The 16,765-nt window shown below is 41.2% G+C and overlaps 1 protein-coding gene across 1 annotated transcript in view; it reads right to left on the bottom strand.

Annotated features, from left to right (window-relative positions):
• Positions 1-247: 247 nt before the first annotated feature.
• The window catches only part of ERCC6 (ERCC excision repair 6, chromatin remodeling factor), a gene marked incomplete in the record, with an annotated part of 251,201 nt that continues 234,683 nt past the window's right edge, over positions 248-16,765 (bottom strand). The window contains 2 exon segments of the mRNA XM_073596959.1: positions 248-2,144; positions 4,317-4,392. Of these exon segments, the coding sequence (XP_073453060.1) occupies positions 1,731-2,144; positions 4,317-4,392 (490 nt within the window).

Genomic DNA, 16,765 nt, shown 5'->3' with positions numbered 1-16,765 from the left:
AGCTTTAGGAAAAGCTCTTCAAACATCTCCATTCCATAGGTTCAGGCAAGGCTGTGTCATGCAGCCTCCTGAAAGCCTTGTGGCTGAGGCCATGACAGCAATACAGTATAACTTAACAAATGTATAAATCAAAACACCAGCCTTGCACATCTGTGGAAAAAAAAAAAAAAAGATCATAATGATGAAACGTCTAAAGAATTACCATTGGAGAGAAATGGACAGTCACAGGGAGGGGGTAGCCAATGAGCAATTTTCAGGCATTTTTATTTGACAATTTTTTTCACCCAAAAGAGTGCATTAGAAGCATATTTCAAGCATGTACATGAATACTCAAGCTTCAGTGTTTTTTGTTTTAGACAATGTAAGGCAGTAGGCATGGAAGACAAGATCTTAAAGGATAAAAACCGTAAAAGTGCAAAAATGCCAAATTTTTGCATTTACAGGCATAATCAAGTTTATGTGACCAAATATGCCCGATTCTGTCTCAAAGTAGCCGAGTAGCTTATGGACTGTTAGGCCTCATGCTACACACACCTGACTGCTCATATGTGAACAGCCACTATTTAAATACAATGTTTGTTAGCTTAGTTTTGTAGCTTTGAGCTTTAGGCTACAAAACGCTCAGGCTGGCCATATATGGTTGAATTTCAAAAGAATTTTCTATTGAAAATCTGAATTTTTACGCAATTTGTGATTTGATAGTGCCACCATTGATTTCGAAATTGGACCAACCAAGCCTTCAATTTCACCTCCTGTCGCTACAGAAAAGAATTTTCGTGGCTGGGAATCTTCTTTTCGGGGATTACCTTTTCTTGCACAAGCGCATTTCTTTTTCGATTACATTTCTCGCATGATTCTCCCATCATTGATTAGAAAATCGTTTTTCAAAAAATTTCCAACATGCCATATTACTCAAATTTGATGGCTGCATGAAAATCGACTGTTGCTGCAGCCCACTAATGGTGCAAGATAAAAACGAAAATTCTTAGATAAAATTTTCAAAAGATAATTCTTTCGAAATTCAACCCATGTATGGCCTGCCTTAGTAGACAACTCCTGGGCAATTACCCGGTGAATGCAATGACTGACTTTGGCTCTGCATACAGAAGAAGTTTTTCTAAAAAGCAGTGATCCACCAACAAGTTAGGGAGAGGCAGGTTACTTCCTAGGGCACTGAGCTAAACCAAGCTCTGTACAGAGGGGATATACAGACACATGGTGGAGGAATGCCTTGTTGCTTTAGCTCAGTGTTCAATCTCCCAAAGTCAAGGCCTATATACCCCAAAGGTCTGCTATGTCCCCAATGAACAATGGGAAAACCACAAATTACAAAATTCTTTTTTCTGACATTAAAACAATTTTCAATCCACTAGCAGCAAAGTAGAGCAGTTAACTGCTACTATACATAAACCCTTTCCCCTGTCCCCTTTTACATGTTAAGCACCAACATAACTAATTAGAAAAAAGAAATTTGCCATAGGCACTTGACCAGACACCTGTAAAGTGAATCATCAGGTCTACGTGCTCAAAACTTTATCGTGAATGTTGATAGGTATATATAGATTGAACTGAGCAGAGAAGCATTTTGACATTGTGTAATACTGCAGCTCTGTCTGTTCAGATAAACCACCAACTTGATATCTTCCCTTTATGACTACACAAACACCATTTTTCTGCACCTGTGCTAAGTGTGCAGTAATCTTAATATCATAAAGTTTAAAAAGGAATGCTCAGCGGAATTCAGGTCTTAGCCTCCAGACTCCAGAACCATTACTATTCCGATGAAAAGTACACAGCCTGCGCAAAAGTTCCCGAAAGACACAGGACTGTGAGGGAGAAAGTTTGTTCTCAAACTCATGAAGTAGTTCTTGTGTGCTGGCTTCACCTTCACAATGAGCTTGGAATGCTATGAAGTTTCTCACATCTGTGAGAAGCTCATCATGCTCTGTAGAGTCTGTTGTTGTAGCTCCTGTTTCACTGTCTTCTCTCGAAGGGAGCAAGAGATGATTTCTTTCCTTCATGCGAGCAAGCAAAGAAGAGGATGACAATGCAGAAGTAGTGGGTCCTTTGGACTGGGTATCTCCATTAAAATGGGATGAAGTAGCAGTCCTAATCACATCTAGCTGCTTTGTGATCTTGGAGTCCTGGAATTACAAATTAGTTAATTTATCTAAAATATTGCATTTTAAAACTGTATATGCGTTTTTTTTTATCTCATTACAAAAAGAATACCGACTTAAAAAGCCCTGTGTTTTTTAGGGTTAAGAAACCCATCCAGAATTGGCGAGACCTTAACCACTTCAATACAGGGCATTTTCTCCCCCTTACTGCCCAGGCCAATTTTCAGCTTTCAGCGCGGTCATACAACACTGTACCCATATGACATTTTGATCATTTTTTCCCCACAAATAGAGCTTTCTTTTGGTGGTATTTGATCAACTTTGCGGTTTTTATTTTTTGCGCTATAAACAAAAAAAGACCGACAATTTTGAAAAAAAAAAAAAAAAAAACACACAATTTTTCTACTTTTTGCTATAATAAATATTCCAATTTAAAAAAAGAAAAAACATGTTTTTCCCTCAGTTTAGGCCGATATGTATTTTCTACATATTTTTGGTTAAAAAAAATCACAATAAGCATATATTTGTTTGCGCAAAAGTTATAGCACCTACAAAATAGGGGAAAGATTTTTGGCATTTTTAGTTTTTATTTATTTTTTTACTAATATGGCAGCGATCTGCGATTTTTGTCAGGACTGTGATATTGCGGCGGACAGATCGGAGAGTTTTGACACTATTTTGGGACCATTCACATTTATACAGCGAACAGTGCTATAAAAATGCACTGATTACTGTATAAATGTCACTGGCAAAGAAGGGGTTAACACTAGGGCGCGATCAAGGGGTTAAATGTGTTACCCAAGGAGTGATTCTAACTGTGGGGGGAGGGGACTGACTGGGGGAGGTGACCGATCGGTGTTCCTCTGTATACTGGGAACACACGATCGGTCTCCTCTCCCCACACAGATCCACGTCCCTGCTCTGTGACCAGCAATCGCGGGAGCCAGGCGGACATCGCGGCCGCCAGGCACGCGCATCGGCCCCCGAGTGATGCGGCGGGCTCACGTGCTCCCTAGCGGTCGGGAAGCCAAAGACGTCATATGACGGCTGCCCAGGATAAGAGACACCTTGCTGCTGTCATTTGAATATACGCAGGATGGGAACACGTTAGATAAAAAAATATGCTTGATCTATAAGTTTTATCCAATATTCTTGGGGTTAAATTACTTATTTTCTACATATTGAAACAGTTATTTGAAACAGAACTCCATTACTCTTTATTAATATATTACCTGCTTATCCTACAGCACCTTATAGGAACTATAGTCAGCTTGCCTCCTGCCAGAACACAACAGCAGAAGAACTGAAAGAGCAGACATACTGACAGAAAACAGGTTTAACATAATGCATACCTTCACCCTTTAGAAACTACAACTGAAACTGAAACAAGCAGGATCAGGAATACAACTCTTGTACACTTAAAGGGGTTGTAAAGGTAAACATTTTTTCACCTTAATGCATTCTATGTATTAAGGTGAAAAAACTTTTGACAGTACCGCCGCCCCCAGGCCCCCCGTTTTACTTACCTGACGCCTCGAATCTTCGCTCCTCGTCCTCGTCAGCTTCACTGCAGCTCAGCCTGGTCGCTGATTGGCTGCAGTGGATGGATTGAAAGCAGCGCAGCCATTGGCTCGCGCTGCTGTCAATCACATCCGATGACGCGGCGCGCCGGGGGGCGGGGCCGAGTGATACAGCCAGCGGCTATAGCCGCTGGCTGTATCACGGGAGCGCGCCCGCAAGCACTCACCACCGTGCGAGGGAGCTCGCATGAAGGTGGTAAATGCTTGCGGGGAGGAGCTGAAACAGCCGCCGAGGGACCCCAGAAGACCAGGTTCGGGGCCACTCTGTGCAGAACGAGCTGCACAGTGAAGGTAAGTATAACATGTTTGTTATTTTAAAAAAAAAAAAAAAATAACTTTACAACCCCTTTAACTGTCAGGGACACTAACATGCCAGAAACAAGGACATTTTCTAACTAGGGTGGCATTATAGATTACATCAATGTCTGGATAAAACTAGGCAGGTTGGCTGTTCATATCACAACTTAAAAATAATTGAAATGGCATTACCAGTTAGAAGTGACATAAAACAGTACAGATCAGTGGTAGGAGAACCAGACCCTCAAAGCCCATCAACACAGGCCCAGATAGTATTGTGTCATAGAACGCATTGACATGTTTTTTTTTTTTTTTTTACCTTGCATTTGTCCTGAGGGATCTTGCTTTCTGAAACAGCAGGTCGAAGCAACAGTGGGTTCTTTTTCTGTCCGAATCTTTTACAAAAAAAAAAAAAAAAAGGTAAGCATTAAAAATATTGAGTAACAAAACAGGAACCACAAAAAATACTATTAAACTAAATTTGAGTAGATCACGAATGCGTCATAAAATTATGCCTTACAATATAACACGTTTGTAATATAAAAAAGCTCAGCCCTTGCTTCTTAATTAAACAAATATAAAGCTGCTGCGGGGGTTAACAAACGCAGTTAATGTATAACTATCAAATAAAAATGTACACCGACAGCAGAAGCCATTTCTCGCAAACATACTGGAAGAATATTTGCAGATAGGTTCCAAAGCACGCTAAAACTCTAAAACAAATACCAACTTAACTTCATAAGAAAGCTACTTCTGTTCTGTAACAGAACCGGTTTTGTTTTTAATTTATAGGAAACAGCTAATGCCTATTTTGTCTGTTGAAGGAATCATTGCCTTTTCATAATCACAAAAACTAGAAACATTGAATGGATGTTAAATCATATGGCTCCACCTATAGGCTTTTTCAAGAATGTGCAATCCAGATCACATCAAACTATTTGTTCAAGGGTATGGAACTTTTTTTGCCAGGGTCAGTGGCATATTTTCCTTTTAAACTTTTTGAAAACGTTCCCTTTTTTTGTTGGACAGAGTAGAAATGAATGAAAACTAACTAAGGTAATTAGAGGTATCATATACCCTTCATGGTTATTAGTTGAACTTGTTATAACAGAAAACAAGTGTGCGGCTAATAAATCAACAAACATTCAAATGCAGATTTATACATAAAATGACAGTTATGGTTTCTGTGATATTACATAACTAGTTATTCTGCTACCCAAGTAAGTTAAAGTCTACAAAAGTCTTTTTGGTTTCACTGTAAAACAGCAACACATTAGAGGACACCTTTAGCAACAAAGTTATATATTTATGGACATTAACTGCTTCCCGACCAGCCAATGCAGTTTTACTGTGGCAGAATGGCACGGGCAGGCGAATCGCCGTTATGTTACGTCAGTGGCCATGACGATAGGATTCGATCCAGAACCGATCAATCCCCAGGCCAATGAAATCTACCCTGGACCTGGGGATCTCTCCTGGCGAATGAGATCCTTCCCCTGCATGTGTAAGTGTAAACGCAACAGGGGAAGTGATGTCATCTCTCCTCGTGTCGGTCTTTTCCGTTCCAGACCGAGGAGAGAGAACATCTCACAGTAAGTGTTCCAACACTACACTGACACCAGTTCACGTAGGTACACTTGCCACCCCCCGATCACCCCCTAGTTAACCCCTTCACCCCGTCACTGTGTCATCCAGTGCAGTGTTCAGATTTTTGATCACTGTACTGGTGTCATTAGTTACACTAATCAGTGTTAGGGTAATTAGTGGTAGGCCCAGATAGGTCTAGGGACCCCCCCCCCCCCCCCCAAAATAAAGGTTTAACCTCTTAATCACCCCATCACCAGTGATCACTGTATAAGTGTCACGGGTAACACTGGTTAGCTAGATATTTGTTTTTTTTATAGCGCCAGGGCACCCGCCATATATTACCCAATAAAGGTTTAACCCCCTGATCACCCAGCAGGTGACATCAGTTTTAGCATCAGTCAGGGTCTGCATCGCCCCAGGCAGCGTCAGATTAGTGTCAGTAGCGCTAACATCCATGCACGCATTATACACCTCCCTTAGTAGTATAGTGTCATAACGGATCAATATCTGATCAGAACTATATTAGCATCCCCAGCAGTTTAGGGTTCCCAAAAACGCAGTGTTAGCGGGATCAGCCCAGATACCTGCTAGCACCTGCGTTGAGCCCCTCCGCCCAGCCCACCCAAGTGCAGTATCAATCGATCACTGTCACTTACAAAAACACAACACACATAACTGCAGCATTCTCAGAGTCAGGCCTGATCCCTGCGAATGCTAATGCCGCGTACGCACGGTCGGACTTTTCGGCTACAAAAGTCCGACAGCCTGTCTGACAGACTTTCGACTGACTTTTGTCAGATTTTTGGCGGACTTGCGGCAGACTTTCTTACGAACGGACTTGCCTACATACGATCACACAAAAGTCAGACGGATTCGTACGTGATGACGTACACCGGACTAAAATAAGGAAGTTGATAGCCAGTAGCCAATAGCTGCCCTAGCTTGGGTTTTTGTCCTTCGGACTAGCACACAGATGAGCGGATTTCTGGGTCCGGCGTAGTTACGACGTAAAGATTTGAAGCATGTTTCAAATCTAAAGTCCGTCAGATTTGAGGCTGGAAAAGTCCGGGGAAGCCCACACACGATCGGATTGTCAGCCAGCTTTAGTCCGTCGGACTTTTGTAGATGAAAAGTCCGACCGTGTGTACGCGGCATAACAGTTTTTTTGGTAGTGTTTGAAATCAGTCGCTGACAGTCAGGTGCTCTTTTTCTTGTGAGTCTCACTACTGTACCAGTACATTTAGAGGCCAAAATGTCAAATCGAAGGTACAGTAGTGAAGAGGCCTACACGTTTCTAAGCATGACAGATAGTGAAGAAGTCGCTCATCTGTCATATTCAGGCTCAGAATACAAACCTGTAGACAGCAGTGGCACACTGACAGATAGCTCTGACGACGGAGTTGTGGTCCCTGCCAAGGTCAGGCGTACCAGACCCCGTTGTTCTGCTGTCGCTGAGGTGCAAGAACTGCAGGGCTCCCGTATGGAGCAGAGAGCCAGTACTAGTGCCGCTCATCCTTCTGGTGAACTGGCAAGCACCAGCGGCCTAGTACATCCTGGTCGTACATCCAGCACTGCAGTATCACGTGGTGACGTGGCGAGTCCCAGTTTAAGCTGGCGAGGTGGCGAGGTGGCTAGCACGAGTAGAGTCTGGCAACCACCAAGAAGACAAAGATAGGCCCGTCGAGCCCATAGTGCCCTTCCTGCTGCATTCGCCAATCCTAATTGGGAGCCCACAGCTTCTGCAGTACCTGTACTTCCCCCAATTCACTGGCCAACCCATAATTCAGGTGGAAACAGTTGATTTTACATCACTTGATTTTTATTTGCTGTTATTCATGGAAGATCTCTATAGATCTATTGTGGACCAAAACAATTTATATGCTGGTCAATTCATCGCCGCTAATCCCCAGCTGACCCTTGCCAGAGAATGGAAACCAATTACGGGCCTATCCCTCCTCATGGGCATTAATAAAAAGAGTGAGTAGCGATCATATTGGTCCACTGACCCAATTCACCATATGCCCGTGTTCTCTGCCTCCATGACCAGGACACAATACGAGCAGATCTTGCGGTTCATGGACTTCAATGACAATGAACTCTGTCATCCTCGGGGTGATCCTAAATTTGATCGGCTCTACAAAATTCGGCCACTCGTAAACCACTTTAACCAACAGTTTGCAGCCTTGTTTACTCCCCATCAAGTTGTCTGCGTTGAGTCCATGATTAAGTTTTCTGTCCGCTTGTCATTCAAACAGTATCTTCCCAGCAAGCGTGCCAGATATGGGAGTCAAGATGTATAAGCTCTGTGTCAAGGCCACAGGCTGTACATATCGTTTTATGGTTTATGAGGGAAGAGATGGTTGCATAGAGCCGGAAACCTGCCATGACTACATAGGGAGCGCTGGTAAGACAATTATTACACAAGCGTGCCACTTTTTAGTCACTTGTTTGATCACGGAATTGGTGCATGTGGCACCGTGCGATCTAATCGCTGGGGCTTACCCCAGCGGCTTGTAGATTCTCGTCTTATACTGGGGGAGAGAGCCTGCTTGAGATGTAATAATTTGCTTGTTGTGAAGTGGAGGGATAATAAGAATGTTTTCATTCTGTCCTCCCTACACACAGACACGACGGTCCAAATTCCTAGCGACTGGTGTTGTGGAGAAACCCCTCTGTGTCCACGAATATAACCTTAATATGGGAGGGGTGGAACTCAACGACCAGTTCTTGGCGCCATACCTAATTGCCGGTAAGGCCAGACGCTGGTACAAAAGTGTCTGTATACTTATTTCAATTGGCTCTGCTAAATGCTTATGTGCTATACAAAGCTTCAGGACAAACTGGATCCTTCTTTAAATTCCAGGAAGAGAACATCACAGCCCTTGTTTCCAGACGGTGCTGTGGCCCAACTTCCCAATCCAAATGCAGTAAGCTGGCTGCATAAGAGGCATTTTCCGCATGTCCTCTCTGGTACCCCTACCCAAAGAAAGCCCCAAAGAAGATGTTGTGTCTGTAGAAAGCGCGGATATAGGCGTGACACCCGCTTTTATTGTCCCTTTTGTCCTGACCAACCTGGTCTTTGCATTGCTGACTGTTTCGAACGCTACCACACACTAGTGGAGTATTAGTGTAGGGTACAGCATTGCAGTCGTAGGCATGCTAACATGGTCTCGAAAGATATGATGGCCATCACATTTTGAGAGACCTCAATCTGGAACGTTTACAGTTTATATAAAAGTGAAAAAAAAAAAACACAAAAAAAAAAAAAAAAAGCCAAAATTAGATTTATTTTTCTTCTCTCTATTTTTCTCTCTCTTACGTTCGCTCTCTATTGTCTGCTATATTGTTCTCTTTTGTCACTGTATTTTAGCTTTGCAGGTATGGTAAGTCTTACTGTTATACTGTTATTGTTAACCATCATTTGCTTAGCAGGTACGCAGGTGGGGGCAGGGGTGGAGGAGCGATTTGCTCTTAACATTAGGGGCGGATTGCCCCCATGCTTCGGCATATATTTTTTTAGGCACAGATTACGTTAAAAAATGTTTTATTTTGACTATGTTTTATTGTATTTGCTTTGCAGGTATGGTAAGTCTTACTGTTATACTGTAATGTTACTTTGTTTTATTGTTAACCATCATTTGCTTAGCAGGTAGGCCATCCGGCTGCAGTGCGGATTTATATATCTTGACAGCAACAGCGTTGGCTCCCATGATACATAAAGCCGTGACTCCAGCGCTGTAGGAGGTGATTTCACCACCACAGTAAAAAGAAAATGGTTCATGTATGCCCATCATTAGAAGTGGGTGGATGAAGGGCGGTATTCTAATGGTGGGCATACCCACTGATCAATCTCTTTTTTTCGTTCAGTCCACAGGCTCTGCATGAAAAAAAAAGAACATTACAATATATGCCCAACAAGGACCAGCAACGTACTGGTTATAGCAGAATGATCATCTTGGTATCATTCTTTTCAGCCAGCGGTCGGCTTTCATGTAAAAGCAATCCTAGCGGCTAATTAGCCGCTAGATTGCTTTTACAAGCAGTGGGAAAGAACGCCCCCCCCCCACCATCTTCCATGGTTTTCTCGGGCTCTCCTGTCCCAAGAGGGAACCCGAGAAAGCAGCCGGTGGTTCCGCCAGCTGACCATAGAGTTGATCAGAGACCAGAATGGCTCCAAACATCTCTATGGCCTAAGAAACTGGAAGCTACAAGCATTTCAAAATCTTGGTGTGGTTAGATGCTTTGAGGGCAGAGGAGAGATCTAGGGTCTAATAGATCCCAATTTAAAAAAAAAAAAAAAAAAAGAGTATTGGTCACTACCTATTGCTATCATAGGGGATATTTACATTGCCTGAGATAATAAAAATGATAAAAAAAAAAAATAAAAGGAACAGTTTAAAAATAAAACAAAAAAGCAAAATAAATAATTAAAAATAATTGTGCTCACGCGAACGCAAGCGTCGGTGTCTGGTGTCATATGTAAACAGCAATTGCACCATGCATGTGAGGTATCACCGCAAAGGTCAGATCGAGGGCAGTAATTTTAGAAGTAGACCTCCTCTGTAAATCTAAAGTTTTAACCTGTAAAGGTTTTTAAAGGATTTTAAAAAAGTATGTAGTTTGACGCCGCTGCACGCTTGTGCACAATTTCAAAGCATGTCGTGTTTGGTATCCATGTACTCGGCATAAGATCTTTTTTTTATTACATCAAACATTTGGCCAATATAGTGTGTTTTAGTGCATTAAAATTTCAAAAAGTGTTTTTTTTCCCCAAAAAATGCGTTTGAAAAATCGCTGTGCAAATACTCTGAGGAAAAAAAAGTTGCAACACCCACCATTTTAATCTGCAGGGCCTTTGCTTTAAAAAATATATAATGTTTGGGGGTTCAAAGTAATTTTCTTGCAAAAAAGAAAAATATTTTTTCACGTAAACAAGAAGTGTCAGAAAGGGCTTTGTCTTCAAGTGGTTAGAAGAGTGGGTCATGTGCGACATAAGCTTCTAAATGTTGTGCATAAAATGCCAGGACAGTTCAAAATTGCCCCAAATGACTCCATTTTGGAAAGTAGACACCCCAAGCTATTTACCGATAGGCAAGTTAAATCCATGGAATATTTTATATTTTGCCACAAGTTTCGGGAAAATTACAAACTTTTTTTCCCCTTTTTTTTTCCCACAAAGTTGTCACTAAATAATATATTGTTTAAACATGCCATGGGCATATGTGGAATTACACCCCAAAATACATTCTGCTGCTTCTCCCGAGTATGGGGTTACCACATGTTTGGGACTTTTTATGAGCTTAGCCGTGTACAGGACCCCGAAAACCAATCACCGCCTTCAGGCTTTCTAAGAGCAAAAAACAGTGATTTCACTTCCTCACCACCTATCATTTTCGGAGGCCCTGAAATGTCCAGATAGCACAACCCCCCCCCCCCCAAATGACCCCATTTTGGAAAGTAGATACCCCAAGGTATTTGCTAAGAGACATGTTGAGTATTTTGCAACTCTCATTTATTTTTGAAAATGAAGAAAGAAAAGAAAAATGTATTTTTTTTTCTTTTTTCAATTTTTAAAACTTTGTGACAAAAAGCGAGATCTGTAAAATACTCAACATGCCTCTCATCAAATAGTTTGGGGTGTCTACTTTCCAAAATGGGGTTATTTGGGGGGGGGGAGGTTGTGCTATCTTGGCATTTTATGGCCTTCAAAACTGTGATAGGTAGTGAGAGGTGAAATAAAAAATTTACGCCCTTAGAAATCCTGAAGGCGGTACTTGGTTTTCGGGGTCCTGTACGCGGCTACGCTCCCAAAAAGTTTCACACATGAGGTATCCCAATACTCAGGAGAAGCAGCAGAATGCATTTTGGGGTGTAATTCCACATATAACAATGGCACGTGTGAGCAATATATCATTGGGTGACAACTTTGTGTAATGTTTTTATTTTTCTTTTGTCATTTTTCAATCAGTTGTGACAAAAAAAAAAAAACATTCAATGGGCTCCACATGCCTCTCAGCAATTTCCTTGGGTGTCTACTTTCCAAAATGGGGTAATTTGGGGGGGGGCGTTCATACTACCCTGCCATTTTAGCACCTCAAGTAAGGATAGGCAGTCATAAACTAAAAGCAGCGTAAATTCCAGAAAATGTACTTTAGTTTGTAGACGCTATAACTTTTGCGCAAACTAATAAATATACGCTTAATGAAATTTTTTTTTACCAAAGACATGTGGCTGAATACATTTTGGCCTAAATGTATGACTAAAATTGAGTTTATTGGATTTTTTTTTATAACAAAAAGTAGAAAATATAATTCTTTTTCAAAATTTTCGGTCTTTTTCCGTTTATATCGAATACCACCAAAAGAAAGCTCTATTTGTGGGGACAAAAAGGATGCAAATTTTGTTTGGGTACAGCATTGCATGACCGCGCAATTACCAGGTAAAGCAGCGCAGTGCCAAATTGTAAAAAGTGCTCTGGTCATTTAGCAGCCAAATCCTCCGGGGCTGAAGTGGTTAACATACTTTTTTGATTAAATGATCATAACAGCTAACCCTCACACATACAGTGTGTGAAATAAGTATTGCACACATTCAAAAGGTGCTATTGACATTACATTTTTACCACAGGTTGGTAACAACCCATGCAGTCCATACATACACAGAAACCAAAACAAATAAGCTCAAAATTAAGTTGTGTAATAAAATGGAATGACACAGGAAAAAAGTATTGACCACATGAAGAAAAGGAGGTGCAAAAAGGCATGGAAAGACAAGACAGCAGCTAAAATCTGGAATTAGCGGGTACAATTGTTTCAAAGAAAACAATAAGTAATACACTCAACTGCCATGGCCTGTGTGCACGCTCACCACGTGAGACTCCACTGCTGAAGAAAAAGCATGTTGAAGCTTGGTTAAAGTTTGCTGCACAACATTTACACAAGACTGTGAAAATACTGGGAGAATATAGTCTGGTTAGATGAGGCCAAAATTGAACTCTTTGGTGAAGTTTGGAGGTGGGAACATCATGGTGTGGGACTGTTTTTCAGCATAAGGTACTGGCAAACTTCATATCATTGAAGGAAGGGTGAATGAAAAAATGTACCAGGACATTATTGATAAAAATCTGCTGCCATCCACCAGGATTTAAAGACTGTGTGGAAGAATGAGCCAAAATCACACCTGAGCAATGCATGCGATTCGTTTCTCCATACAGGAGGCATCTTGAAGCTGTCATTACAACAATGGATTTTGTACGAAGTAATAAAGTGTTACTAAACAGAGTAATATGAAAATAGTTAATCCCCCCCCCCCCACAGTGCCCACAGCTTATAAATCATCTTTTTACATTAAAATACTGCCACTATATACCTCTTTAGATGATCTGTATACCATGGTTACATCATAAACTGCACAGTTTCTTTAGTGCTGAGAGTTCAGGAAGGTGGAGATTTTGGAGATTTTCACTGCAGCCTGTACACACGCCCATACAGTGGGGACAGAAAGTATATTCAGACCCCCTTAAATTTTTCACACTTTGTTATATTGCAGCCATTTGCTAAAATCATTTAAGTTCATTTTTTTTCCTCATTAATGTACACACAGAACCCCATATTGACAGAAAAACACAGAATTGGTGAAATTTTTGTAGATTTATTAAAAAAGAAAAACTGCAATATCACATGGTCCTAAGTGTATTCAGACCCTTTGCTGTGACACTCATATTTAACTCAGATGCTGTCCATTTCTTCTGATCATCCTTGAGATGGTTCTACACCTTCATTTGAGTCCAGCTGTGTTTAATTATACGGATTGGACTTGATTAGGAAAGCCACACACCTGTCTATAATAAGACCTTACAGCTCAGAGTGCATGTCAGAGCAAATGAGAATCATAAAGGTCAAAGGAACAGCCTGAAGAGCTCAGAGACAGAATTGTGGCAAGGCACAGATCTGGCCAAGGTTACAAAAAAATTTCTGCTGCACTTAAGGGTCCTAAGAGCACAGTGGCCTCCATAATCCTTAAATGGAAGACGTTTGGGATGACCAGAACCCTTCCTAGAGCTGGCTGTCCGGCCAAATGCATCCCATTGGGTAATAAATTTAAAAGCAAACAAAAGTCCTGGATGGCTTAACTCCAATGTAAAAATGCATATAAAAACAAAGTAGAATATAAAAATCAAAAAATACAAAGTTGAGGGGATCATCATCAGCATTCAGACTTTATAAAGAATGTAAGAAATGTAAGGGTGCAATAAGGACGGCTAAGATAGAACATGAAAGACACATAGCGGAGGAGAGCAAAAAAAATACCAAGAAATTCTTTATGTATGTAAACAGTAAAAAAGGGAGGACAGACCATATTGGCCCCATAAAGAATGAGGAAGGACATCTGGTTACAAAGGATGGGGAGATGGCGAAGGTATTGCATTTATACTTCTCCTCAGTCTTCACAAGGGAATCGGGGGGCTTCAGTAATCAAAACTGCAGTGTTTATCCTCAGGACACATCACAGGAAGCCCCTCCATGGTTAACAGAGGACAGAATTAAAATTAGACTTGAGAAACTTAACATTAATAAATCACCAGGACCAGATAGCTTGCAACCAAGGGTACTTAGGAAATTCAGTCAAATGATTGCCAGACCGTTGTTCCTAATTTTTACAGACAGTCTGCTGACTGGAATGGTACCAGCTGACTGGAGAAAAGCCAATATAGCACCAATATTTAAAAAGGGCCCAAAATACATCCCTGGGAATTACAGACCAGTTAGCCTAACATCAATAGTATGTAAACTGAGATGATAGGGACTATATACAAGATTTTATTAATGAGAACGGTATCATTAGCAGTAATCGAAATGGATTCATGAAGAATCGTTCTTGCCAAAACCAATCTACCAACCTTCTATGTGGAGGCGAGTTGCCAGCTAGATAAAGAATGGCCCGTAGACGTGGTGTATCTGGATTTTGCAAAAGCATTTGACACAGTTCCCCATAAATGTTTACTGTACAAAATAAGGTTGGCATGGACCATAGGGTGGGTACATGGATTGAAAACTGGCTACAAGGGCGAGTTCAGAGGGTGGTGATAAATGGGGAGTACTCGGAATGGTCAGGGGTGGGTAGTGGGGTCCCCCCACGGTTCTGTGCTGGGACCAATCCTATTTAATTTGTTCATAAACGACCTGGAGGATGGGGTAAACAGTTCAATCTCTGTATTTGCAGACGATACTAAGCTAAGCAGGGTAATAACTTCTCCGCAGGATGTGGAAACCTTGCAAAAAGATCTGAACAAATTAATGGGGTGGGCAACTACATGGAAAATGAGTTTCAATGTAGAAAAAATGTAAAATAATGCATTTGGGTGGCAAAAATATGAATGCAATCTATACACTGGGGGGAGAACCTCTGGGGGAGTCTAGGATGGAAAAGGACCTGGGGGTCCTAGTAGATGATACGCTCAGCAATGGCATGCAATTCCAAGCTGCTGCTAACAAAGCAAAGAGAATACTGGCATGCATTAAAAAGGAGATCAACTCCAGAGATAAATTGGTAATTCTCCCGCACTACAAGACTCTAGTCCGGCCGCACCTAGAGTATGCTGTCCAGTTCTGGGCACCAGTCCTCAGGAAGGATGTACTGGAAATGGAGCGAGTACAAAGAAGGACAACAAAGCTAATAAAGGGTCTGGAGGATATTAGTTATGAGGAAAGGTTGTGAGCGCTGAACTTATTCTCTCTGGAGAAGAGACGCTTGAGAGGGGATATGATTTCAACATACAAATACCGTACTGGTGACCCCACAATAGAAATAAAACTTTTTCGCAGAAGAGAGTTTAACAAGGCTCATGGCCACTCATTAAAATTAGAAAAAAAGAGGTTTAACCTTAAACTACATAGAGGGTTCTTTACTGTAAGAGCGGAAAGGATGTGGAATTCCCTTCCACAGGCGGTGGTCTCAGCGGGGGTATCGATAGTTTCAAGAAACTATTAGATAAGCACCTGAATGACCACAACATACAGGGATATGCAATGTAATACTGACATATAATCACACACATAGGTTGGACTTGATGAACTTGTGTTTTTTTTCAACCTCACCTACTATGTAACTCTGTAACTGAGCATGTGCAAGTTGGCTACTCTGCCTATGTTAGCTGGCTTTCCCCAGATAGTGCAAGAAGGGAGGATCTGTGCATACAGGATAAAACAGCCTTTTTACACAATGCAGAGGATTAACCCCTTAAGTTCCACAGTGAGTATAACAAGCATGCTATGCTGCATATACAGACTGATTTTTACTGTTGTGGGTTTAGTAACACTTTAAATACATTTCAGTTAGCGTGTTCAATACTTTTTCCCTGTGTCATTTCATTTTAATTACACATAACTTAATTTCTGAACTTATTTGTTTTGGTTTCTTTGTAAGTATGGATTGCATGGGTTGTTACTGACATGGTGAAAATTTCATGTCAATACCTAGAAAAATGGTGACGTGTTCAATACTTATTTTAGCTGCTGTAACTCTCACCCTCCCACAAGATTAATGTCAAGTAGCATAGGCGAGCAATTCATTTTATTTCTTTTAAATAAAGGCATTTCAGTCATCATGCAGTGTACCTACAGTGCTATAAAACATCAACAATTTTGCAATACAAAATATTAAATATGAAGTTTAGTTATTTTTTTCCCACTTACTGCTGCGGTCACCCAATGTATCTGTAATGAAGAATGTATCACATCATGCAGGCTTATAGTTCCTGACAAAATTTTCTGTCCTATGATACCCAGTCCAACTAACAGCTCAAAACTTACTAGGCAGCAGAGGTGAATAGCTTCAATTCTAACACTGCAGTATATTTCAGAAGTTCCTGACAAAGGACAGCCTCCTTCTCCCCTCTCCTCCAATGACAAAAGTCCATTCATAAATTTCACTGAATGTAATACTGTTTGGTCCCCTTGGGGAATTACAGAATCCTCTCCGCCACTTACAAATCATATTACATTTAGTGAAATCAATAAACAGATTTTGATCAGTGGAGGGGAGGAGAGGAGAGGAAGGGTCAGGCCGTTGTCAGGAGCTTCTGAAATGCACTGCAATGTTAGACCTTAAGGTATTAACCGCTGCAGTGCTATAAATTCTGAGCAGTGAACAGTACTGGGCATCATACGACAGAAGATTTCT

This window comes from Aquarana catesbeiana, linkage group LG08, assembly GCF_042186555.1.
Source record: "Aquarana catesbeiana isolate 2022-GZ linkage group LG08, ASM4218655v1, whole genome shotgun sequence".
Classification (NCBI taxonomy): Eukaryota; Metazoa; Chordata; class Amphibia; order Anura; family Ranidae; genus Aquarana; species Aquarana catesbeiana.
The sequence above is the reverse complement of the archived record's forward strand: the minus strand, read 5'-3'. Positions and strand labels throughout refer to the sequence as shown.